At 41.3% G+C, this 26,849-nt stretch overlaps 2 protein-coding genes across 2 annotated transcripts in view; one reads left to right on the top strand and one right to left on the bottom strand.

Annotated features, from left to right (window-relative positions):
• CACNA2D3 (calcium voltage-gated channel auxiliary subunit alpha2delta 3) overlaps window positions 1-26,849 on the top strand; it is a 781,884-nt gene that overhangs the window by 626,356 nt on the left and 128,679 nt on the right. The window contains exons 26-27 of the mRNA XM_057705866.1: window positions 2,052-2,173; window positions 4,839-4,919. Coding sequence (XP_057561849.1) covers window positions 2,052-2,173; window positions 4,839-4,919 — 203 coding nt within the window. The remainder of the gene's footprint in view (window positions 1-2,051; window positions 2,174-4,838; window positions 4,920-26,849) is intronic.
• LRTM1 (leucine rich repeats and transmembrane domains 1) lies at window positions 18,548-24,971 on the bottom strand (the record flags this gene model as incomplete). Its single annotated transcript, XM_057705867.1, has 2 exons — window positions 18,548-18,981; window positions 24,374-24,971. Coding segments are annotated over 2 exons (1,032 nt in total), but the record flags the coding sequence as incomplete, so codon positions are not given.

Here is a 26,849-nt window from a genome sequence, read left to right as displayed (position 1 = left end):
CATCAGGAGCCCAATGAGGAAGCACTCCTGTCCCAGTAAGCTCGGCTTAGCTGTGCTCTTGTGTCTCTCAGATGAGGCCTGGATGCCAACCATAGGATCTTATAAGACCAGGATTCGTAAGTGGCAGATCCATAGATTTTTTTGGATGTTTTGTGAACTGGCTTTTAATTCCCATCTGAGGACTCTTTCTTCCTCAGCTTGTCAAATTTGTCGTTTATGCAGTTGACTATAGTTGTGACTTGATTTGTGTCAAGTCCTCTTTACCCCTGAACTCCCAAACAATTACTTTAACAGAAGGCAAGTTCCTAGGAAGGACTAGAAGTGTCAGGATACAAATCGCCTCCCCTTTTTAGGATTCAGAGAGGCGACGAGAGACACAGGAATGGACTTTCTAAGGCTCAAAGAGAAAAACTGTTGTATGTTTTGAGATTAAAACGAACAAACAAGAAAAGTGCTAACAGCAACAAAACATAACACCTTGCTAGTCTGATATCCAGATGATTGTGATGGATTTGAAAGATGGCAGGACCACACTCAGGATGGCTGGGATGTGTACCTGGTTCACCTCACTTGTTGCATCGGAAAAATGGGTTAATTATCTCCCTGGGTTACTGTGAGGATCAGAAAACTTTTGATGTAAAACTGCTTTGGGAAGCTAAAAATATCTACAACTATTAATTCTATTCCTTGTGACATTAATGTGACTCAAAGTGAATACTCATTGGTTATCTGGATGAATGAAATAATTCTTCTGTCTTCAAGAAAATCCTATCATTGATTTATATAGAGGCACACTGACTTCCGTTGTCTTAGGGTCTTATACCTGCCTACCCCCTCCAGTCAAATGGTATTTGTTGATACTGAACTATTTGGATGCACTCTATTAGCCAGGGCTAGAAAGATTTTAGAATTTCTATGTTTTGTTTTTTTTAAAGAGAGCATACAAGGGAGAGTTCAAAATATTGGGAATAGGTCTGGATGATATAAAGTTCCCATCCTAGAGCTATACTATCATCAGGCTCCTATACTGAGGTTCTATCTCCTGTCCCCACAATCTGCTCTTGGAAGTAGATCCATTACAGTTTATGGCCTCTGTAACCTGCCACGATCCCCAATATTAACAATATATTCTGTGCTTTCCGTGTGGCCTTTTGGATCACATGTAGTAGCACACATGTAGCAACCTGTGATGTCAACCTCCGTGGTATGGTTACTGCTCTCCCCCTAAGTCAGGCCTAAGACAGTCCTGGGTCTAAGAAATGACGACTTCACAGCTTTCATTTAAATCACAAAGAATGAAAGAAACTCTTGGGCTTTAAGAATCCCATATATTTGTGTGAGCCACTTTAAGTTTACAGAGCCCTTTCACACATGGTGTTACGTAATTCCGATAGTATCGTGCTAAGTGTAATATTATTATTCCCACTTTGTGGATGAATAACTAGGCCTCCGAGACTTAGTAACTAACCCAAGTAACTCACTTAAGGTCATTTAGTGCTGCCTAAAACCTAGACCTGTCTCACCCAACACCACAATAGCCCCTAGTGTCCAGAAGTAGGAGCAGTCCTGTTTGGCTGGAAAGTAGGGAGGGAAGGAAAGAAGAAGCAAATTTCCCCACATGGACCCACTTACCTCCTTTACACTTTTTCTAAGAATAGTGAGATTTACCTAGGGTGTTGATCCTCTCAAGGATATGTATCTATGTATATGGATTTTAAGGCAAGACAAAGCTTTCCGACTACCTCTGGTCTTCTGATGTGATTTCTGGAGGCTTTGTTTGCTTGCTTCAGATGCTAAGATTATCAGTTCACTAGATACACTAGGAAAAATCATTTCGCATACTGGGAGTCTGACTACCAGGATGCTACAAGATATTTCTGAGTAATCTGGGGTGCACAGTGTTACACAGGTCCTGTCTGTCCTGAGAAAAGCAGGTCAGGGTTCTGAACGCCCACACTATTTTTACCCAACAGAATCTGCTGGGATGCATTCATGTCTGGCTTTTCCTTGCTCAGTGGTACCATGCTCTTCTTATTCCTTTCTGTTTCAAGGGACTTCCTAAAAGCTGGAGACAAGGAGAACATCTTTAATGCAGACCATTTCCCTCTCTGGTACCGAAGAGCCGCTGAGCAGATTCCAGGGAGCTTCGTCTATTCAATCCCATTCAGCACAGGTGGGTGCCCTTGTGGGAGGCCTGCTCTGTCCCTTTGGTCCTGCTGGCCTGGGCAATTCGTGCAGAGTGTGAGGGAGCAGCCTGCGTGCTAAAGGGAGCCAAATTCAGTCTTGAGAGCCAATGCTGAATATTGGCTGAGCCCTGAACCAGTGACCAGTTCCATAAGTGTTGCTGCCCCAAATAAAAGGAAGCTTTTACTTAACCAGACTGTGAAAAAAGCATGTCGGGAAGCAGGACTGTTATTTTGTACCATGTGGAATTTGAATACAAACTTCTCAATAGATTTTTGTTTTTTATCTAAAATGTGGTCATGGACCTACTTAGAGAAAATTCATGCCGCCATAACATCCTTTGCCATAACCTTCAGCAGGTCACATCAGGAGGCCCACAGGTCCCCATCAGAACTGATTGAAATCAACACGCAAGATTAACTGCAGTGACCTATGAGACACATGCAGCCAGTGATTCTTCCAGTCTTAGGGTTTTACAATATTATAAAAAAAACTAAGGTCACCTCCCTCCAAAAAAAGAACTGAACATTACCTTATTTCAACCAGTTTTAGAAGCAAGACAAACTGGAAAGGCCTTTCAATTGTTGTCGGCTTTTTCTTGTCTCATGCATCTGATATTTTGGGGGCTCGTTCTGTGTAAGGCTCTGTACCATGCATTGTAGAAACTTCAGAGATGAGTAAGACATAGTTCTATAAACTTGGATTGCTCTGGACAGTTCAGCATATACTTATGTTTTACATTAGGGCCTGTTGTATTAATCTCTCACAAGCATTCCCAAGTCCACCCTAATGGAGACTCTCTAATGCTTGGTGTCAAAGCCCCTCCCTGAGTTTTGGCACTTGCTCATTTCTGTGAATGAAAACATCTTTAGAAATAAGGCTTTCAAAATTTGTGGAAGACATGTTGACAAGAGTCGTCTAATAATTAGTTGAATGGACTCATTAGGAAGAGGGTCCCTCATTAATGAAGATATTCAAGGAAAGGCCAAGTGTTATTGTAGGAATTCCCTCCCTAGGTAAGATTTTAGAGGAGATTATCAGTTAGGTTCCTTTAAGGACCAAGATTCTTGGAGTCTGTCCTCCTTTGCTGACAGGCCTATGTTTACCCATGCACACACATATGTTCTCAAATATAAATTTCCAGGTACTAAGGCTCGCTCTTTATGTTTATCTGCATTACATTTCATTGCTGAAAATATCAACTAAGAGAGTGGACTTTCTAACTCTGATGCAAACCTATCGATAATAATGTCTTCTTTTATCATGCAGTCTCATGATACTTTCTTTTTCATAGTCTAGAAATTCTAAAGAAAAAAAAATAGGACTTAGCTTGCCAGATCTGGACTGGAGCCATCAAGTTACCCAGAAGGGCTTTTCCCCAAAACTAGACAGGGGACAGAGAAGAGAAGCTGTGGGAATGAGAGCATCTCCCAAAAGCGCTACGTGTGAGTGAGTGAGTGTGTGTGTGTGTGTGTGTGTGTGTGTGTGTGTGTGTGTGTGTGAGATGGCTCCTTGTGTCAGTTTGCTTTGTTACTGTTCACCATTTTTCCTATAAAGAATTATGTCTGGAAAAAAATTCTGATTAATAAAGGCTGTTGTCTAATTGGTTTTTGGCAAGTGACGTTTTCACTGAACTTTCAGTGAAATCGCGTAATATAAAGGAATTTACCTTGTTCATGATAAAGTTATGGATGACATAATATTTTAGGAGATTTCATGGCCCCTTTAGATTCAGAGAAAATGTTAACAACACATACACATGTTGAGGTGGAGCTGCCCCTCGTTTTTTCTTCTGTGTGTTGAATACCTGTACACACTGGAAAAGAAGCTGGTTTTTATTATGGTGCAGACTCAGGCCAGAAGATTCTTAATTGCTTTGGTCATAAGTGTATTCAAATTCAGATCTGCCTTCTCCCTGATTCTAAATTCAATTGGATTCCATTCAACTTACATTCATTGAACCTTTTATAAGGCAGGCACTGGACTAACAGTTATTAACTATGGGCATTAGGAATTTGTGCTCAGCATCTTTTAATTCATGACTATTGGAAGCATTGTTAGTAATTAAAAATCTCTGTATACTGATACCATATTGTTACCACATTAATAAGAGTTTGGGTTAAGGATTGCATTCCAGCTCTATCCCTGTTTAGAATGGTTTTGCTCAGAAAAGCCTGGCTTGAAATTAGAATTTTATAGATCGGTAAAGTTTTAAACAACAAATTAGAGCTGAGGTTCTCAACTAAAGTTCTCAACTCAGTGTAAAATAATTTCAAAAATTCATCTCAAGCAGCTTTCCATGGCTATATTTAGAAAGGCAATATAAATATGATAACTGACACAAGTAAACGCTGATATTAGTAACCACGAATTTTTTAAAATGTGGTCCCTCCATGATGGTTAATGATTTTGGTGTGAAGCGGCTGGACGTTCCCCCATGCGGGTGGTCATAACTGAGTGCATTGATTCCTTCAGCTGAGAGGACTGCCCACCAAGCACCTATGGCCTCACAGGGCTGATCAGCTCTCAATTCTGGGAAGCAAGCCCCCACGCAGTCTGCAGAACTGGTGACTGCAAACCAATACAATCACTCTCTTAACATAAGCTCTATGACTATCTTCATTTTTGTCATTGTGTTCTGTTTTTTCTTACAGGAACAGTCAACAAAAGCAATGTGGTGACAGCAAGTACCTCTATCCAGCTCCTGGATGAACGGAAATCTCCTGTGGTGGCAGGTAAATGATGGATTTCAATCAATGATTATAAATTAAGCATGGTGTCTATTCATCACTACTTCCACGTATCAGAGAGTTGGCTTTGAAAGGTAAAAAACATTAAAATCCACTTCCTCTTCAGCTTGGCATCATCTCCTCCAATCCAAGGCTCTGACAGCTGGTTGAATTTGATGTGAAAACAGAAATATTTCCCAAGACTTTTATCCTTAAACTCTGAGCCAGTAAGAAATTGTTGGTATGTGCAGAAGATCATTTCCTGACAGTAGGTGCCATGAGCATTTAAATAAGCTCCAGATCTCTCACTTTATGTCATTAGGATAACAGGGGCCACACAAGGAAATTGGGGGTTTGTTTTAAGCAAGTACAAGCTGAAATGTCCCCTTCTCTGGAGAGCCTGAGATATTTATCGCCCTAATCCCCCTGAGGGATTAGAGTTAGATGTACCTGCAGGTGCTGGGGTTGGGACCAGGAGAAAGCCAAAACATTTTATGATTGATTCTTGAATTGTCAAAGAAACCCGGTCTCTGGCTTTTCCCATCTCTCTCAATCTCAGGAGTGTTAGTAGATTTTTGTGTCTGGCTGGGGGCTTTTATTGGTGGTATTTGGCCTAAAGGACCAGAAACTGTCACAAGCCCTCCTTTGAGGACAGCTGCCGAGAAAATGGAGCCTAAGAGCATGTCTGGCACATTGTCTATTTCTGATAAATAATTATTGGAGCCTTTGGTTGACAGATGGATGAGACCTTCCAAGTATCATCCGATATTGGCTAGATTTAACAGAGTCATTTTGTTTTCGGTAGCCTCTCTCAATAAGTTGTACCATCGGGTGATTTTGAACATCAACTTCTGTGGCTCCACACACTGTGAATATTTGTGGGAAGGAATTCAAATGGACCAGACATGTTTAAAGTGGTTGTTCTTTGGCTAGAAAATATTGCTTTTTTCCCCCACTTTATTTCTGACATAGCCTGTGTGTCGTAATTGTATTATCAGGATTTGAAAGATTTGGGGACAGTTGTGCCCTGGTTATTCCTGGGTTATTGCGTATGGCAAGGAAGACAGTCTTATGTATCTGACCTGTAAGCTCATCTTAAGGCAGACCTATAACTAATCAGCCAGGAGATAAGGGCTGTGAAAATTCAGGGATCTTGTCTTCACATTTTGTTCTTACTGTCTCATGTTCCTTGAGGAACGTAGGAGACAGGATCATTTAACTCAGCAAGATTTTCTTTTGCTTAAAGGTCAGCCTTACTCACCTCCAGGCTGACCCAGCCAGCTAGTTATGGAGGCATGTTATCTCCCTGGAGTTGGGGCCACATGCAATAGCTGATAATGGCATGGTCTGAACCAAACTGTCTGTTTGCAATTTCTTTCTAAAACGTTTTCCTTGAATTTCTCATTGTCATCATGAAGGATGCTCTGTTTTGGCCCTAAGATCACTGTGCCCATCTCAGCCACATCTGTCCAAGTTTACAAACTATGCTTAAGTGTTTCGAAATGGCTTATATTTCATAAATGTCTATTTGGCTGAGTATGGGCAAAATGTGGACTCCGCCTGGGCACTGTGTATCCAGTCTGGAGAAGACCATGACTTTTCCAAATGGTGTGCTTGTCTACTGTTGAGTTATACAGTTGGCCAGAGACCACAGGCGCATCATGAAACATGGTTGGCCCACCCTGAGTGGGTAGAAGAGACATATTCCTGTTTACTACAACTCATTATGTGTCAACTGGTGCCCATATTCAGAAGATAATTACAAGAGCAAGACAAAGAAACAAGGTTACCCAAGGAACTGTATTTAGTCCTTACCTTTTAAATCTGGTGATTATTAATCTTCTTTTTTAAAGTGGGTTGGGTAGACATAAGATAAAATAGAATTGTTCGATTTTGATCTGGAAGGCTGACATGGATGTAGCACCATAAAGGCAATGACCTTAAAAGAACCTCATGTCTCCAAAAGTGAAGAGGCCTTTTCAGCACTTCCCCCACATTTCATTGACTCTGACTCACGCATCATGTCACTGGGTGATTAGGTTTGGTAACTTTCTTCTGTGTATTCTCTGCAAACTAAGTAGACATTGTTCACTACTCTAAAATTTAAAAGCCCACGTTAATTGGGGAAGAAACCTTGTTTTGGCAGGTGAAGATGAATATGTGAGCAGGCTTGTCCCCCACCAGTGTGCCTCTAACAGCAGATGGGATACAGCCAACTGGCAGTAATTTGGGGTTTCAGTGAAATCCTTCTGTTAAATTGAAACTTATCTGAAAGGAAAGGTGTACAACTTTGCAGTTTATTATCAAGGACCACTTTGAAAAGCCTGCACTGCTCACAGATCTGATCTGCTGTTCTCATGTTCATTGGCTGCATGTGTCTGTTTGGGATAGAAAGAGTTTCTTGTTTTGGTTTTGTGTGTGTGTGTTATTCTCTTCTTTCTCTCTTTTTTTCTTATTTTTCTTTTTCAAACAAAAACATGTAGATACTCATCTGTCAATGACATCTTTGAAGAAAGAGCAGTCAAACTGGGCCGGATTCCATTTATACATCAGCCTCAGTGCATAAATGGGCCCCATCCATCTTCTTGGCCTATGACATTGCTTACAGTCCTTCTCTTGAGGAACTTGCCAACTCTCCAGCTGCCACTAGCATGCTAAATTTTCTTAATTGTTTTCCCAGTGCAAAGGAAGAAGTGGTAGGACTTTCTCTTTGGCCCACCAAGTCTCTCCAGAGCCCTGGAACCTGCTGTGTGTGTCAGGCCCCTAATCCATTTTTCTGTTGTTATTGGAAATGCAAACCTGGGACTGCAAGGTCCATGTAGGTTTGTCACTCACTCTATAACTTGCTAAATGTGTGGTCTGGGGTCCCTGAAGTTCTATCTGAAATAGGGGTGGGATTATTATCTCCCTCACCTTACTCTTGGTTGATTTGGGGATAAAATGAGAAAACAAACAAGAAAATATCTGGATAAAAAAGTATAAAGTTGCTAGGATTTGAAGTGGCCCATTTTTATCTTCAAGTTGGCAGTATACTTATACATTCATTCACTCATTTATTCAATAAATATTTCCTGTCCTTCTGCTTTTGCCAGCACTTGAGATACAAATGAATAATAACCAGGCCCTGTAATTGACAGTCTTTCCCCCAACTCCCTGCCTCCCTCCACCAGAGACCTTTAAAATAGAAGCTATTTTTAAAGCCATGTCTACACAGGACTAGTGAACTGAAAAGCTGAACAGTCATCTAGAAGCTCCTAGAGGTCAAAGACTTTGTACTTTTCATCTTCTGTCCTTGGAGCATAGTGAACCCTCAATGAGGATTCCATAAATTGAATCGTACTTGTAGACACCTGTTTGCCCTTACTTAGTTGTTATTGACTTGAGTTCCATAAATTACCTAGATCGTGGTGTTAATTCTGCACTCTACTCTCAATGGAGAGACCAGGCCCAATAGACCAAGAGTCATAGGTACTGTTTCCATCATGCTAGGGTGGAAATGACCCGGAAAAGAAAAGAAATGCGTTGAGGGGAGGAATTGAGCCAAGTTAAAATATTTTTAACAGATTTATTGAGATATGATTTACATACCAAAAATTCACCTGTTTTAAATATAAAATTTAATTTCTAGTAAATGCTGGGGGCTCTGATCCGAAGGTCTATTCCTTTGCAAATAACACAGACCGCATTAGATCTAGTCACTGGGGGAAATTGGAAAATTTGGGTCTCATTTGCATGATTCTGGGCAATGTAATGAAGAGGGATGCTTGATGTTAGGACAAAGGATCTCGTTTTAACCAGATCGTTAAGAAAGAGATTGCCTAACGTCATTGACCATTAGCTATCATCAGGTACGTGCTATTTCAACTGAGTATACTATGTAATATACAGCTTTCCTTAGAACTGGGTAAATAATGCTGCCAAAATATTATGGGCAGATATTCAGCTTATCAACATTCCTTTGGTGGGATTTCATATATTTGGTATATATTAACTAGTGTTTAGGAATTGTGTGTCAAATATACATGGATAAACTTCTAGTTTGTAGATCTGAGCAAAGGGACTGTTTTATCATAGCAGAAATTAATACTTACTGATTAGCCTAGTTGTTCTCAACCAGAAGCAGTTTTGACCCCCAGGAGACTTTTGACAATATCTGGAAACATTTTTGATTGTCACGACTGGTTAGGAGAGGTGGCATCCAGTGGGTAGAGGCCAGGTATGCTGTTAAACATTCTACAAGGCACAGGACAGCCCCACAACCACAAAGGATTGTCTAGTCCAAAATGTCAGTAGAGGTGAGATTGAGAAATGCTGGATTAAACTGACAGGCAAACTTCAACTCTTGTTGCTTTCAAATTCAGTTTTCTCTTATAGGCTCATTTACAAAAAGATCTTGTTTCATTTCTTCATTCTTTAATTAAATGATTCAATGAATATATATATCTAGCACTGACTGTGTACCTAATGCTGGGGGTACAGCTGAGAACAAGCACCCCAGAGGGCACTGTGGAGCGAGTCAGGGGATGGTGATTGATACAGTGAGAGGGCACTGTTGGCATCTCTGCCCTGAGGCTGGGGTGGCAGCTGTCCAGTGAAAAATCATTCTGACCAAGTTGCTGCCAATGGAAGAGAGCATCCACTTGTGTGAGAGGTACAGACAACAGACAAGTGTTTCATGAATGGGAGGAAGAAAATAAGAAGGGAGGGAGAGAGGAAGAGGAGAGCAAATTTCCAGTAGTGGTTAATGCTCTGTAGAAAATGAAGTGTGGTTGGGAGTGGCAAAGGCAGGGAAGAACACTCGTGTTCATGCTTGTACATGGCAGATTGGGGGAGGACAGGGGCTCCGAGAAGGCCTCCTCGAGGAGGTGACATGAGCAGAGACTGGAATGATGAGCTATAGCCATTATGCAAAGCTCTGTGGGAAGAGCATTCCAGGCAGAGGGAACAAACTTCTCCAGGAATCTTGAATGAGATACCTCATACATGTTGTGTCTAGATGGGTTCTATGAGACACAAATGAGTTTCTCAGGTTTGGGTGGTATTAACTAGGATCTAAAAGCACGGCTGATGGGCAGATGGGTAGATGCCCCAAGGGGAGATAAGGAACCCAAGGCAAGTCTTTGCTCTAAATGTCAGCTATGAGGTACGGCTTTTTATATATTTGGCATCTTTTTTTAAGTTGACTAGTGGGTGCAATGCAGGGGCAAAAGGAGGACAAGGCCAGTAGGAATGGCAACAGCAAATGTCACAGAAGTGGATTATTGACGTAGCTACCAATTATGCTGTATTTCAAGTCTGCAGCAGAATCTGAGTTAGAGTTGGCCGTGTAGAACAGCTGCTCTGCATACCATGGTAGCCAGTGACAGGGCACACTGAGGACCATTGCTCCAGGAATAAAAATAGCCCAGAGTTGTGCGAAACTGGATCCTCTGTGCTAACTCTCCAGGACACTCACTCCCATGAGCCACTGTTCTTTTTTAAACATTATCAAAAGCCCCAACGCATTCTCTGTCCCAAAATCAGCAGCAGAATTTTGGAGTTACAGGTCCTTATACCCAGTTTTTGAGTTCTGTATCGACAGGACTCCTCTTTCTGAGATCCTGGTGGGATTTGGACATTAAGGCCAATGAAAGCCAAGAATTTAGGAGTGAGTACAGGGCCATTTCCCCCCCTCTTCCTCTGGGATTGAGTTTTCACATTTGTAAAGCAAGGTTGATTGGTGCTTTGGTTCAATTTCTAACAGCCTAGTTTTTAAAGATGGAGATTTATTTCATCGTCACAGAAAAGGAAAAGAATTAACCAATAATGGAGTATTTCTTGCACGCAGATTCAGTCTGGCTTTGGGGGGACACCTCGGGTTCCTTTTGAGAGAAATAAATGAATTTATATAAATAAAGTGCTTGGTGAATGCTAATAGTTGAGTGCCTAGTAATGGTTAGCTGCTAAATTATTTTTGCTGTTGTTACTGTTGTTAAGAATGTTGTGTGTTACACTCACCACCACTCATTAGCCAGTGCTTATTGCCATGTGCTATTCCCTGTGAAAAGTTGCATAGGGAATGTCATTATAGTATCTTGAAATGTTCCCTAGCAAAACTTTGAGACTCACACTTTCATGTACCTATTCCTTAGAACAGAGGTTGACAAACTATAGCCCATTGGACCAAATCTAAGATGCTACCTGTATCGTTTTTTTAGAGTTTATTGAGATATATTTCACATACTATAAAATTCACCATTTCAAGTGTACAGTTTATTGGGTTTTGGTATTTTGCAGCTTGTGCGGCCATCACCACGATCTAATTTTAGAACAATTCTCATCCCTCCCAAAACCCCCCACCCCCCCCACACAAACCCTCATTCTTGATATCCCACTCCCCACTCCAGCGCCAGGAAACCCACTACTTTCTGTTTCTATGGATTTGCCTCTTCTGGACATTGCAGATAAATGAAATCATACAACATTTGGCCTTTTGTGATTTGCTTCTTTCACTGAGCTTAATGTTTTCAAAGTTCATCCATGTTGTAGCAAGGATCAATACTCTGGCTTTGTTTTTTTTTATTCTATTTCGTTCCTTTGCCCACACCGTGCAGCATGTAGGATCTTAGTTCCCCGACCAGGGACCGAACCTGCACCCCCTGCATTGGAAGGGTGGAGTTTTAACCACTGGACTGCCAGGGAAGTCCCTACTCTCGCTTTTTAAACTGCCAAATGATATCCCATTGTATGTGTGTATAACATCTTATTTATCCATTTATCAGTTAATGGACATTTGAATTGTTACCACTTTTTCACTATTATTAACAATGCTGATATGAACATTCAGGTACAAGTTTTTGTGCAGATATATGTCTTAATTTCCCCTGTGTAGAAATTGGAATAGAATTGTTGGGTCATACAGTAACTCTAGGTTAGTTATTTTGAAGAACTGACAAGCTGTTTTTCAAAGTGGTGGCATCTTTTTACAGTCCCACCAGCAACATGAGGCTTCCAATTTTTCCACATCCTTACCAACGCTTACTATTGTCTGTCTTTTTTATTTTAGCCATCCTAATGGGCGTGAAGTGATTTGAATTTCCTAATAACTACGCTGAGCATCTTTTCATTTGCTTGTTGGCTACTTGCATATCTTCACTGGGGAAATGTCTGTTCTGATCTTTTGCCTATAATTAAATTATGTTGTCTTTTTTATTGTTGAGATATAAGTTCTTTATATATGCTGGATACAAGTACCTTGTCAGATATCTACCAGCTGTTTTTATAAATAATGTTTTATTGAAATACAGCCATGCCAGTATTGTCTGTGGACAACTTCCTGTGGAAATGGCAGAGCTGAGTAGTTGGACAGAGAGAGCAAATGGACTAAAAAGCCAAAAATATTTACTGCCTGACTCTTTACACAGAAAGTTCGCCAATTCCTGCTTTAGATACATATGTCACAGTCCATTTAAGAGAAAAAAAAAAACACCTAAAATGCTAACTTGTTCACTCACTTATTTCACCATCTTTTTATCTTATAAAAATGAAGGGAATATTTAAATCAGAGGCTAGGTACGTAGATGCTGAAGACGGAGCTTCCTGTATGAGAAAGTATCCATCGTTGTGCCTAATGTTTTTGTATATGTGGTTACAGAGAAATTCCAATCAAAGATCCTAAGCTTTCTAAAAATATATGCTCTCACTGCAGTCGAGACAGTGATTTACTCCATCTTCGCTCTAGTTTATAAACCTCTGAACAGTGTAATCAGCCTAATGCTTGGTAGAACATTGGAAATGCCCTCACATGCTTTGGTGGAAAAGAGTTTCTGGGATTTGTTTTTCCCCCAACATGGCTCATGAGAGATTTGGGGATTTATTTAGCCGCCTTTATCCAGGCAAATCTCCTGATGACCTTAGTGGGATTTTGATCTTGGTTAAGATTAAAATATGTACGACTCAGGCTAAGTGAAGGGCCGGAGAGGATAAAGGAGCTGACGTGCGTTTCCCCTCCCTAGGAAGAGAGGGCATGACCAGAGGCTGCAGCATAAATGCTTTGACAGTCAGTCTGTGGACTCCTGCTCATGGAAAATGCTTTTGTCAGTCTGTGGTGGGAAAGGAACAGTGCTGATCAAAGGCTCTTTATTCCCATGGCCTCCCACAGCTTGCACTCACCAAGAGCCCCCATGTTCTATTTTGGGTGAAAAGACCTGCGTGAGGTCCAGATCAGTATCTTAAGGCCAAATTATATGTGACCAGGCTCAGGCAGACTGGAGTGTACAATTGTCTTAAAACATAAAAAGAAAGTTCAGAATGAAAATATAGTGCATGGGCATTTTATATGCTTTTACTTCACTAGCCTTCTATCAACTTCTAGATTTTTGCTGATATAGTCAGATTTTTTAAGCCAAAATTATTTCTGTTATTAAATTATTTTATTTGTGTTATTTCTTGTTTTTTATGCTCTTCTCACTTCCTCTCTTTCATGCTTTCTGGGACTCACTTCAATCAGGTTTCATCCACAGTGAATCATTTCTCATCAAGGCTACCTGTATCTCCCACATTACTAAATCCAAAATTGAACTTCAGATGTTCATTTTTCTTGGTCTGTCAGCAGCACTTGACCATATTGATCATGTTCTCCTTGCAAACCTCTTTACTTCATTCTTTGCCTACCTCACTGCCCACCCTCCTAGGTTTCCTTTGCTGATTTCGTTCATTTTCTGATTGCACCTGTTGGAGGGCCCCAGAGCTCCTGTCTGCTCTCAAGGCTTTAAACACCATTCATGAGCTGGTGATTCCCAGCCAGACCTCTCTCCCTTGACTACTCAGTGTCTCTGCCTCTCAAATAGGCCCATCAAATGCAATCAATTCCAAGCTTTAAGTCATTCTAGTTATCTGGTTATTCAGTCCAAAAACTTTGGAGTCATTCTTTTTAAAAAAAAAAAAAAATTATTATGGATAATATTGAATATTACTGAAAAATAGATAGAAGCATAAGAAACCCACGTATCCTTCATTCAAACTCCTACTCCAATACTTATTACTGATGTGACCTTGAATAAGCACCTAAACCTGATGATAGTGTATCATCATTTATCATGTGGCAGTAAAATGCTCACATTTTTGGTTAATTTGAGACTTAGAGAAAAATGAAAATATTACACTGAAAACAACCGGCACAGAACTGGGTGCTCAATAATAAATGTTGATGGTGGTGCTGTAATTGTTCCTATCCAAGTAATTAATATAATAATGCCATAGTCTTCACATTGTGGTTCACCAGAATGAATGAAGAATGGCAGGAGCTGGGTTGTATTATACATGCTAATCCCATGCTCCTGCAAACTGCATTTATCAGGTGTGCAGTTAATTAGCTGTGTGACTTTGGGAAAATTCCTTTCCTTTACCATGCTTCTATTTCCTATTTGTAAAATAAGAATATGGAACTATATGAGGATAGCAAATAGGTTTAGTCTCATAAGTCAACTCCAGTTGATCAGGAGCGGTACCTAGAAAACAGATTTAAAAGCATTCTGAGGCCTGCTGGGCTCAGTAGATAAATTTGCCATGATCTATTAGCAATGTCTGATACAGGTAGGGAGGCTGGTGACAGCTATACAAACATTTGCCAGGGCTAAACTAAATGTTTTCCAAAGACCTTCCTAACTCCCAATCCTCTGGTTCTTCTCTTCTTGATGAGCCTTTGAAACTGGGTGACATCCTACCCATCCAAATGAATACTCAGTGTCATTGAAGTGAAAAGTAGGTGTGGATACTCCAGTCAAGAGTCTGAAAGGAAACTGAGGGATTACAAAGCTGCTTCTCTCAATGGGAGGCAGGTTTCTTTGAGACTTTATTGCAATTTGAGCATAAAATAAATAAATAAAGCATTTTCATCACAAGGGAAAATAAGATCGTTCCCTGAAGTTGTGAATATAAACTACACCCCAGGAATGCCATGGGGGGTTGAAATATCATTTGCTGGTAGGTTTCTAATAGCATTTAGCAATAGATATACTGGTGGGTTTTACAAAAGTGAAAACAGTTATTTCCTGATCTGTGATAGCAAGTTACAGGTTTCTAACAATTGTATAATTATGATAATGGGTGCTATGGATAGATTATTTTAGAAATTGAGCCACTTCCTTTGATATTTTGGATCTAAGACAAGAGTGTCATTTCTGGGGTAACTTGGTCAACTTGAGTAATGAGATTTGATTTTCATGGATCTTTAGGAAGAAATCCTATGATTCACTTTTCAGGCTTCCATTTTTGTAAGAAAAAAATAAAACACCCAGTTGTCCCTGGGCATTTTGTCATCTGAAGCACAAGATTGTTCCCACAGGGTCAGGGATTTTTGCCTAAATTTTAAAAGCTTTCCATGTATAGATTTGACACCAGTTCTTCTTTCTCCATAATCTCTGTGGCAGAGATTCCTCCTACACCCTCTTTATATGCCTAACGTCTGTTGGGTCCTGTTATTGTGAATTTGTGATCTCTGGCAAAGCAAAAATAGTGATACTGTTCCACTAAATATAATGAATAAACTGTATTTTACATGATTTTCTCAGAAACAATCAACACTAAACATGATATTTGTTCACAGTATTCCTTCAGTAAGTGTCTATGATTCTATGATGGAAGGGCATTTTTATAGGGGAATCTATAAATATGACAGCAGCAATAAACAGCTGAAAATAATCTAGGAGGCGTTTGCAAATTACCCCTCACGAGCTGTAGTGGTTGTGAAAGATAATTTGTGGTTCTTGCAGAATGCCCTGCAAATTGAGTCTTTCATCTGTGATGTTTTTTACAGAGAAAACATTTCATTTCTTGTATTAACAAATGATAACTCTGCATTTGTTAATCTAAACAATTTGATTTATATTTTTCTGTGCTGAGAGACTTGTTGACATTTTAGGGTAATTATTTTCATTGCTAACTGCTCTTTGTGGTGACTGTAGGCAAAAGATAGAAATCTTAATATATGAAGGCATCATTTTAATCATTCTCCCTAAAGACTTCTCGTAAAGCAGGAATTTGTTTGCCTGAGTTATCCTCTGTGCTTAGAAATCTAACAGGACATGGGTGTTGAGGAGTGAGGATTCTAGCCACATTCAGGGTTTTCTGTGGTGGACGGGCAACTCTGTCATGTAATCACTGCGGACAGGGGGATGGGGTTGACCTCCAGCGGAGCACAGTGCACTGCCTGTCTTAAATCACAGCAGTGAGAAGAGGCACGCATTGTTGTCCGCTGTAGTTCCCAGCTTATGTAATATCTGTTCAAATATCTCATGGGGTGGTTGCCAAAATTATGTGAATGTTCACGAGAACACCTCTCACCATGCCTGGTACGTAGCACAAACTCTAGAAACATTTGGTGAAATGAGGACGATGTATAAAAAGATCTTGACTTCCTTTCACATATTGCTTTCTTGGCCAAGGACTCACGGTCCAGGGCAAGGGAAAGAAAGCCTTTTTTTTCCACCTGGAAAGTAATCCCTACAACCTTAGACCAGATGCTCAGTCTCGCCCACTGAAGTGGTACACAAAGCAGAGCAGCAAGGAGGCACCGGGCTTGGGATGAAGCTGGTGCAGCCACTGGCTTTCTCTAGGATCTCTTTTTTGATCTTAAAATCCATGCTAATTTTTCAATCTACTCTTTAACATATCCAGGTTTATTTTAATACTCAGAAAAAAATTAACATCAAATTTATACTTTTTCCCGCATAAGAATCATTTAGCAAAACTGCTGCTCCAAAGAGATGGCCCATGTTTAACTTAAGGGTGTGGGTGTGGGGGGCCCATACTAGTTGTGAAGCACTATGGGCAGGTATAGATGGCCTCTGTCCTGCAGAGTAGGCTAGGGTAGGTTCATCCATCTTTCCCTTGGCCTCTTTATGATGTTGGGCAAGGCTTTGGCCGCATCAGACAGGGAAACAATATTCCAGCCTGTATGGCCCTCCCATTCACATGCCAGGTTAGGGAATGGATCAGCAGATTTAGGATCCAAAACAACTTTTACATGGCCAGAAAGAGTGAATATAGAGCCAGTACCCTGAATGGCAAATATGTTTTATCCTTTGAACCAACTCCAATTGATTAGTTCTGGTTGCCTACAGTGCTGTCTTAAGAAGGCATCTGTGGTGCATCAGCGTTTGGAGGAGGAGTGCTGGGATTGATTAGTGATGTCTGTCAAGGCCTCTGGAGGGATAGCTTGTATTTGCTATTCTCAGCTTTTGCCAAGTCCTTAACTCTTCTGTGTAAAAATGATTTTAATACTAACAGGTGACTTTAAGTATGAGATGGGGCATCATGAGAGAGAGCATGTAGATTCTACTTTAAGAAATCCTAGCATGAGAAAATGCAAATTTACAAAATACATATATCTGGAGCCAATTATTGCCATTACAGAAAGATTCCATGAAAGGTTCCTTTAAATAGCGAGCTCCCCTACTGCATTAAAATGATGATTCAATTTACAAAAATTTCCTTTGCATGCAGCTCTTCAGGACCATGTCTGTGGAGTCAAGCAAGCCACACCTGATTTTTTTAAACCCCGGCCTAAATAATGTTCAGGATGACTGCTGCCACTTATCTCGAGTCCCTTGACAATTTCTACTCTCTTCAGACTTCCTCTGACTTCCTATCCCAGAGTGTTGAGTAGACAATCTGGGTGGTGGTCAACAGCTGCTGGCTTCCACCCTGCCGCGGCTGCATTTCATTAGTGGGTAAACTGATTGCTCTGAGTATGTTTATGTGTGGGTGTGGTTGAACAAGCCTATGCACTCTGCACACTGTGTACGTAGACACAGATACACATAAGCCATTATCTCGCTCTTAGCCCACCCTAAATCCATTCCTGCTGTGAGAGTTATAAATGGATGGTTCTAATCGCCTGATGGATATGGCCTTTCGGTAATATGTGCCCCAAATTCTGCCACCCCATCCTCTTTGTGTTTGTTTATATGTTATTTACCCTTGCATCAGAAAACTTCCCCAAACCCTGGGCCTGAGTCCTATTATCCAGTCATGAAGCCCTCCTCTTCCTCTGTGGCCTAGAAAGCACCAAATGGTTTTCTGATTTAGAAAATTAGATATAATCTGACTCTTGTGGCAAGCTACAAAATTCCCAACCAACAGACACTCCCGCTAAATATATAACATACCTAACATCTAAAAGTATCACCGGTCTAGCATGAACTTGGATTATAGAAGCACTCGGTGCCCCTTGGGTAAGATTGCCAGCTTCTTCCCAGGCACTCAAAATTGGGCAGTTTTCCAGCGGACCATAAAGCTCCCAGGAATGCTGACTCGCACACGTGTTTGTATTTCTGCTGCTCTGTAAAAGCAACTTAATGCAGGGAAGAGTACCTCGAAAGAGATGTATCTTCCCTTTCTCTGTGGACACCCTTCCTCACGTGGAATAATTGTCATAACTTCTCAGGCACAGAGCACAAGTTATCATCTCTATTTCAACTATAGTATTTTTTTAAACTCTCAACATAAATTTCTTCCCAGGAATATTTTTTTTTACAGAAACATTTTTTCCCCCTTTTGGAAAAAGGAAATGAGGCAGACGCAGTGAACCATCAGCCACATTCAGAAACTTTCTTCTGGCCTGAAATGATTATTCCTATTTGAGATGAAAGTTCTCAGGCTGTTGAGCTGTCAAACAGCTCTTTTCTTTCTGTCTTCGCAGGCTCACTGGTTTGAGCCAAGCGTCCCGCGTGGTACTGGGCTGTCATAGCTGCGTAGGTGCAGCCGTAAACAGCAGCCGCCAGCATCATGAGACACACGATCCCACACACCACCCCCGTGACCACGACGGTGGCCACAGCGTGGCGCAGATTGGCTGGCCGCGGCTTGGGCTTGATCTCACACTCCCAGTGGTTTCGCTCCCCTGTGCTGTGGCCCTCAGGGGACCTGGGGACAGCTCGGTGGGCAGCACCTAGCTGCTGCACCTGTGAGGACTCCAGGTCTGGAGAAGGAAAAGGGCAGGGCTGGTATAGCTCGTGAGGGATTTTAAGGAGGTCCTTTCCCTTCCAGGTGTCCGGTGAGGCACAGACGACGCTGTCTGTCATTCCCCCTTTAAGAAACAAAAGCGAAGAGTGATAACAGAGCCTGATACAACAAAATTCCCAAATCCTCAGCCTGCAAAAACTTAGGCAGATGGAATTTATAAAACACCTTTTTTTTTCCCCCCGGAGTCAAAGAATTTAACAACCATATTTTATGATTTTAGGATTTCTAAATTGGCTAAATGCTAAAAATGCCACACACTAAATGGGCAATTATGAATGACCAAGAATTCATTAGAAGCCAAGTCACCTTTACCTTATAAATGCCAAGGGAAAAACAATGCAAAAGCTGAGAGGAAGGGGTGCTGGAGGCCAGCCTGAGGGCACTGTTGCACGCCCTAATGAGCCCTGCCACACAAGAAATCTACTGTGCCAAATTCCCACCGGAGATCTAAAAAATAAATAAATAAAACAAATGTCTTTTGTTGTGATGTTATGTGTTAATTACAAAGACCCTCTGTCTCTACCAACACTCTTCAGTGATGCCAAACGGGGAGGTCAGTGGTCCTGTGAGTGTTTTGTGTATCTGAAGGTTTGACAGGAATATGAGTTACGTTCATGGGATTGAGTACAATTAACGTGTCTCCTCAGACCTCGAAACAGTTACTCCTTCAAGTACCGAACTTTCTAACGGGTTCTTAGACTCCATTTCCATTCTCTGTAAGGGGATTGATTTCCTCAGGTGTGTGGACTACTGTTGTTTGAGGGCATTTGAGTGCCTAGAAGTTCTGTTCTAGAAAGAACACTGGGCTAACAGATTCCACCCTGGCCAAATTTTACCACCAATTTACTATTTGACCTCAGGCAGATAAACTTCACTAACTAAATTTTTTTGCTTTGAAAATATCCTATTTGTATCTGACTTGCTAGTTTACAAAGCACGGTTAGATAAGTCCCCACATCTCTGTTGCATGGGTAATTCTTGTCCAAGGTCATTCAGGTCATAAGTGGATGGATCAATACCCAAACCCAGCCCTCTCCTGTGATCCCCGTTTTTCCCACTACACTCACTGCCTCTCTCTACTTCCTCCTCTCTGGGACATCCTGAGCTCAGTGGAGTTAACACAGTGACCATCAGTAGAACCTCACCCCTATGAAGCCTGGCACCAATCTTAGCCAAGTTAGACTCGAGATTCTTTGTACACATCATAGATGAATTATGAAACTATACCAGAAATTCCCATGCGAGAGCTTGTCACTTCAATGTTGTTAGAAACTTCCTTTGTATAGCACTTCGGAGTTTTGGGAATGCCTTCACATCCATTCTATCTGAGCCTTATAAGCTGAGTCTTGCCACGGCCGTATTAGTAGATGGGGCGATTTTGCAGTTCAAGGGTTATTGTGGCCCAGGTCACACTGGGGTTAGTGGCCATGACAAAATTCAACCCATACCTTTTTTGCTTTTACTGCTTGAACTACTTCCAGAATCTCTTGGGCCCGTCCTGGCTTCGTCAGTGATCCCCTGAGGCGAGAGCCTCAACTCTAAAGCAAAAAGAGAAGAGGAATTTTCTCCTTTCCTGAGCTGAAGTGCTTTCTCTCAGTGAGCCCAAAGCGCCATCGGGCTGCACCATGGTTAAGGTTCCCTGTCTCAGGGACTGTTTTAATACTCTGCCTCAAAGCTCGTTGTATAGCAGAAAGCCAGAGAGCAGAAAAGAAGTGCGGGGCCTTGAAAAGAAGTAACAATATTTAAACCAGCCAAAGAGCACTGAGACTTTCATCAAGGGGAAAAAGGCCACTTGCCATGGACCAGAAATTCCACAAGCTGACTTAGACCTTGACTGGGGCGGTTCACGCTGTCTTTCTCCAGTTCCAGGCTTCCTGCAGTTCAGTATTAAGGTGGGAGGCATGGCCTCGGGGCCCAGAGCCAAGAGAATACACAAACTAGAGACTAGGATAATGCTGGAAGGCAGGGGTTGTGGCCACCAAGAGCTCCATGGCCTCCTGTGTCCTCAGCAAGGATTCACTTCCCAACCTTCTGCCACCATCTCCTCAGCCATGACCCCAGGAAGCAAATCTGCAGATGATAGCTTGAGGGTCTCAATCTCTTTTGGATTCATAGACGCTGACAATGCAAGAAGTTCCAGCTTTCCAAGCCCTCTCATTATCCATCATATCCATCATCTGGCCACTAGCAGCTCTTAACCCTTGTCTTGAGAAGAAATGGGATTCAAATCTTGAGTCTGACCGTTACTTTGCTGTGCAACCCTAAGCAAGTTACTTGACCATTCTGTGCCTCTGTTTTCTCATCTGGAAAGTGGGAGACTGGGGTAATAATGAAATTCACCTCACAAGATTTCTCTGAGGACTCAGTTGGATAAAGTATGTCAAGTACTTAGCACAATGCCTGGCCCAGAATAAGTGTTTAATGAAGTTAGCTATCAGCATAAAGATGATCTGTTTACTTATGAATGGAGAGAGAGGAATGCTAATTACAAAATCTATGTGCATGTTTTTGTGGAGGAGATATTATTAGATATTCATCAAAGCATGTTTTTGGCTGTTGGGTCCACAAGAAGATGAAATGTCCCCACCCTTTGTGGTCAGATTGGGGCCACGTGATTGAGTTCTGGCCACTGGAACAAATGAATGACACTTCTAGGTCACAAACCCCCCTGCTTCATCCTCCATGTACTTTGTTTCCCCTTGGTGGGAACTAAGGTCTTGACTAATATCTGTTTCCTTATTTTGCCTTCATTCATTGCACCAGTAGTCAGATTATCTCCTACATTAGCATTCATTTGGGGGGTTTATTTAGTTATTTTGGGACACCCAGGTCTTGTTATCCCAAATCAATTTTGCCTTCCTCCAGAGAAAGACTGTTGTCTGGAGGGGGCAGCTCTGCCATGAGGGAGTGTTGCACTGCCTTGTGGAATCTGAGGACCAGAACGGGCCTTAGGAGCTCCCTGACTTAACACTGTCAGTTTCCACCTGGTGGCGCTAAGGGGTACTGAGGGGCATTCATTTGCCTGAAGATCACCAGTGCATTTGTGGCAGAGTAGGGGGAGCTATATTGCATCCTATGTTGCTTCTGGTATCCTGAACCTGATAACTATTTTTTGTCAAGAAATGTTTTTAATTGATGAAAACCATCTTTCTGTGATGGTTTGGCTTATGCTTACCCATTTAGTCTAGAACACAATAGGGAAAGCCACTTCACTTCTAGATGTAAACAGTTTTATTTGCAACCTCCTATGAGAAAGATTTTTGTCACATTATATGGCCTCTGTTGTAGGTCAGTTTGAAGATCAGCTGGTTAGTGATAAGCTGTTGGATTATATTGTTGAAAGAGATTCTTAATTCAATGTTATATGAACTCATGTGCTCTGTCTCCCACTTCCTTCTGTGTAACTGCTGCAACCATCTAGACTCTACTGATTCCCTAATTCATGTTTGGAGCTCTGATATCTTCCCAAATTATAGTCTCAAATATATATCGACTAACTCAGCAGCACTCCTTGGCTCTATAATCTCCATCTCAAACTTGACATGCCCCACACTGAGTTGCTGATTTACCACCTCCCACACATACTTGCCCATTTCCCCCATTCCCCAGCCTGCCCCTTATCAGCTACTGGCATCACCTTTTCTCTGGTTACTGCTGAAGGGCAAAACAAAATTGAATTTCCTATAATATACTCTCTTTTCTTTATCTCCCACTCCAACTCATTAGTAATTTCTATCAGTTCAATATTCTAAATATCTCCCAAAGTTGATCATTTCTCATCATCCTGGTTTGAGCCACCATCATCTCTTCCCTGGATGACTGAAATCACTTTCTCCCTCATCCCCTTGCTTCTTCTTCTGTAGTCTTTGGTCTACTCTCCCTAGAGTCACCAGAGTGACCTTTTAAAATGTAATCAGATCATATTGTTCCCCTGACTAAAATTCTTTAAGAGATTTCCATCTTGTCTAAAATAAAATCCAAATGTATCAGCCTGCTCTGCACGTTCCAACATGACCTGGCTCCTGGGTACTTGTGCTGTCTTATCCTCTCACTCCCTTCCTCTGTTCTAGCCACTCATTTGTCCCTCTTTCTGTCTCTCAGTGAAGCCCAGCTTACTTTCCCATCAGGGCCTTTGCACTGCTGGTCTTTTCCCCCGTTATCTCCTGGCTCATTTCTCCTCATTGTTCCTGTTCTGTTCCAGTTCTGCCTTCCTTTCCTTCCCATCTGAAGTGGAACCCCCGTCCCATCACTCTCTCCCCTTACCCCACCTCTAGCACTAACTGCTATCTGAACATGGGTATATATTTGTCTTATTAATCATTTTTCTACTGTTAGAATGAAATGCCTGTGATGGTAGGGATTTTCTTATTCACTGACCTTTTCTCAGTGCCTAGAAAAGTCCCTGCACATTAGAGACACTCAAGTCTAGGATGAACAAATGAATGATACTTAAAAGTTCAAAAGGAAAGAAGCACTGTGATGTAGAGGAAAGAATGTAGGGCCAAGACCTAAAGCCACTCATTCTACTCTTGTCTGTGCTTCTAGTCTGTGATCTTGGTCAAGTCACTGAACATCTCTGGGCCTCCATTTCCTATTGATAATAGGCTAGCACTGAGTTAGAAGGGGTTTGCAAACTTTTCTATAAAGATCCAGAAATGGTTCATATTTTAAGCCTTGCCATAGTCTCTGTCCCAACTATGGCCTTATAATGCAAAACAGCCACAAACAGTAAATAATAAATGGGTGTGGATGTGTTCCAACAAAACTTTATTTATAAAATTAGTAGGTGGGCCAAATTTGGCTCTTGGGCTGTAATTTGCTAACCCCTGAGTGATTTCCAGATTCCCTCATCTTTAATATTCTGGGATCTCTTGCTTTGCTTTTAACATCTGGTTAAAGAAAGAATAGGGTTCCCTCCCCTTTGGAGAGGGAACCCTATTGTATCCAGTGTCAGTAACACTGGTGTTTGCTAAAGCAGAGTGGATAATCTTGGGGAAGATTTCATAGCTGTCAAATGGTGAGAAGCAGGGAGAGTCCTAAGGAGAGGTACCATGCCCCTAGTTGATCACACTTGAAAATCAGAATTTGGTGTCACTTCAGAGTTGAGTAGTCATTTAAGTGGTGATTGAATTTCCCTCTTTCTTAAGGGCCTACAGTTCCCTGATAGATAACTTAATAGTGTTGTTAATCAAAAAGTGGAAAGTTGGGGTGGGGAGAGAAAAAGTGGAAAGTTATCTCCCTGAATCATATCTGTAGATAGACTTAAATACCTGAATTCAAACACCCTGGAATGACCTACTTGCCTCTCTTGCCATACTGTGAAATGATATCAATGTGAAAAAGCTTACACGGACCCCTCAAACACTCCTCAGCATCCCTTCTGATGCCGAGAACAGATGAGGTTCATCCTATGCTGGTGATATACAGATGGAGGTTTCCATATAGGCATTACTGACCTTTGTAGATAAATGTCTCCAGCCAGAGTTTAAGACTGAGCAGGTGGCAGTTGCATTCCCAGAGGTTGTCCTTGAGAAATAAATGCCTCACTCTGGGCATGGATTCTAGGAGTGCTCTATCGAGTTGCTGAAGCCGGTTTTGTTGGATCGCAAGTACGGTTAGGTTCTCCCAAGGCTTACCCAGGGATGTGGGAAGGTGACTTATATTGTTTAATGACAAATCAAGCTCCCTCAGCTGTGGGAGGGAATGGAAAAGTCTGCTTTCCAGGGAATGCAGGGAGTTCTGGGTTAGGTTTAAGACACGCAAGTGCTGAAGTCCATGGAAAACTCCGGGGGTCAGGTTTGAAAGAGAATTGTTGTACAGGTTCAAAGTTGTCAGCTGTGGCACTGACTTGAATGCAGAAGCTGGAAGCTGGTTTATCTGGTTATCTTGTAAGTGCAGTGTTACAGTCTGAGGAGGCAAATCGGAAGGGATTTCAGCCAGACCCTGCTGGCTGCAGTCTACAGAATTTGAAGGTGAGTGACAGAGGCACCTCTCTGGGCAGCCACACACCACCCGCAGCAGGAAAATCATACTTGAAAGCAGGAGTAGTTCACCTACAACAAACAGAAAGAGATTGGGTTAGGAACCAGATTGTAAATGATGTCAGCATTTGTTCCCCTTTAAATTCACAGGAAGGTAGATGACATAGGATATCAAATAGAAATGTGAAAAAATATTTTGGGCGGTGCATGCCCTTTGTATGATGCAGCAGAATTATCTGGGATCAGAAGTTTAGAAGAATGACAGGGAGTTCAGATATTCACGTTTCTTAAAAGTATGCTCCAGATCAGTGCTATCCAATAGAACTTTCTATGATGATGGGAATGATCTATATCTACTGTCTAATATGGTAGCCATTAGCTACATATGGCTACTGAGCTCTTGAAATGTGACTACTGTAACCAAGGAACCGAATTTTTATTTGCATTTAATTTTAATCAGTTAAAATTTAAATAGCCATATGGTGCTAATGGTCCCTATTAGACAGGGCAGGTCTGAAGCATTCTTACAAATTGATGTCCATCTTTGCAGGTACAATAATTCCATGAATGATGATTGTCTCTACTCCTTTTTTATTCAAGAGATTTTTGAAAAAAAAAATTTTTATATTATTAAAAATGATATAATAAACTTCCGTGTTTCTATAACAAAGTTCTGTCAGTTATTCATAGGTTGGTATAGTTCTTTCATCTGTTTTGTCTTTAACTCAGAGAAACAGTGCATTACTGATGCAGTTGAATTCCCTTTGATTAGCACCTACATCATGTTTTTCAACAGGAAGCGCCCTCTTCCCTACCATTGCTAGTGTTTCCCTCCAGGCGTTTTAAAAACAATACTTAGTAACAATAACAACTGCAAATAGCCTTACAGCTCATATTTTGAGCCAGGCAGTATTGAAAGTGCTTTATATATATTAATTTAGTCCTTCTAACCTGTAATATAGGCATATTATGCCTATATTAAAGGTGATGAAACTGAGGCACAGAGTAGCTTAATCACTTGCCCAAGGTCACAAAGAAGTAGTAGAATCATGATTTGAACCCAGGCAGTCTGCTTCCAGAGTCTTTCAGGGTTCTTACCTGCTGTGCTTTACTGCCTGTAAATATTTTTACACACACACACACACACGCACACACCACACCACACTCACATACATATACATACTACATAATGTTTTGCATAGTAGTTTTTTAAAAACTACATAAATATAATCATTAGCATGTTTCATTTTGCAGTTTACTCTAGTCACTCAAAATTGATCCATCCATGTGGATATATAGAGAGCTCATTCATTCCTTCTAACTTCTGTGGAGTATTCCATGGTGAGACCATGCCAGATTTAATATTTAGCCACTCCCATACTGAGGAGCATTTGAGTTGTTGCAGTTTCTTTCATGACAAACGATGCTGCAGAAGCCATCCTTACACAGAGCTCCTTGGCCCTGTGGAAATGTGTACGGGGGTCTCTAGAATCAACAGGAGCCTCCTTGCCAGGTTCAGAGAGGATGCTGAGTTGACATTTTCTTAGGTACTGCTAAGTCAGTCTCCAACGTAGCTCTGTCACTCCTTTCTTTTTTTTTAAGACTTAAATTTCAAAATATGGCAAACATCCATCAAGGACATTTTGTTAAATTGGTAGAGGAAATCACAGGGCCAGGCAATAATATTTAAAACTCAAAATGGTTATCTCCTCATAAAGAAAGCTCTTAAGAGGGGGTTTTTGGTTTGCTTGTTTGTCTGTTTTTGGCCTTCACTGGGGAAAGGTACAATGTGGCTGTCAGATGCATGGAGCCTTTTCCCTTTGTCCTTTCCATTCTCTGCTGCTGCTGCTAATACTGCTTTAGAACAAGAGGGAAGATGTTTGGAGAGCCTTCCAAAGGAGATTTTGCTCAATTTAGTTTGTCTCAAGGGATGCAAAGCATCCCAGCCCCA

The sequence above is a fragment of the Hippopotamus amphibius genome, chromosome 13, assembly GCF_030028045.1.
Source record: "Hippopotamus amphibius kiboko isolate mHipAmp2 chromosome 13, mHipAmp2.hap2, whole genome shotgun sequence".
Lineage (NCBI taxonomy): Eukaryota > Metazoa > Chordata > Mammalia > Artiodactyla > Hippopotamidae > Hippopotamus > Hippopotamus amphibius.
The sequence above is the reverse complement of the archived record's forward strand: the minus strand, read 5'-3'. Positions and strand labels throughout refer to the sequence as shown.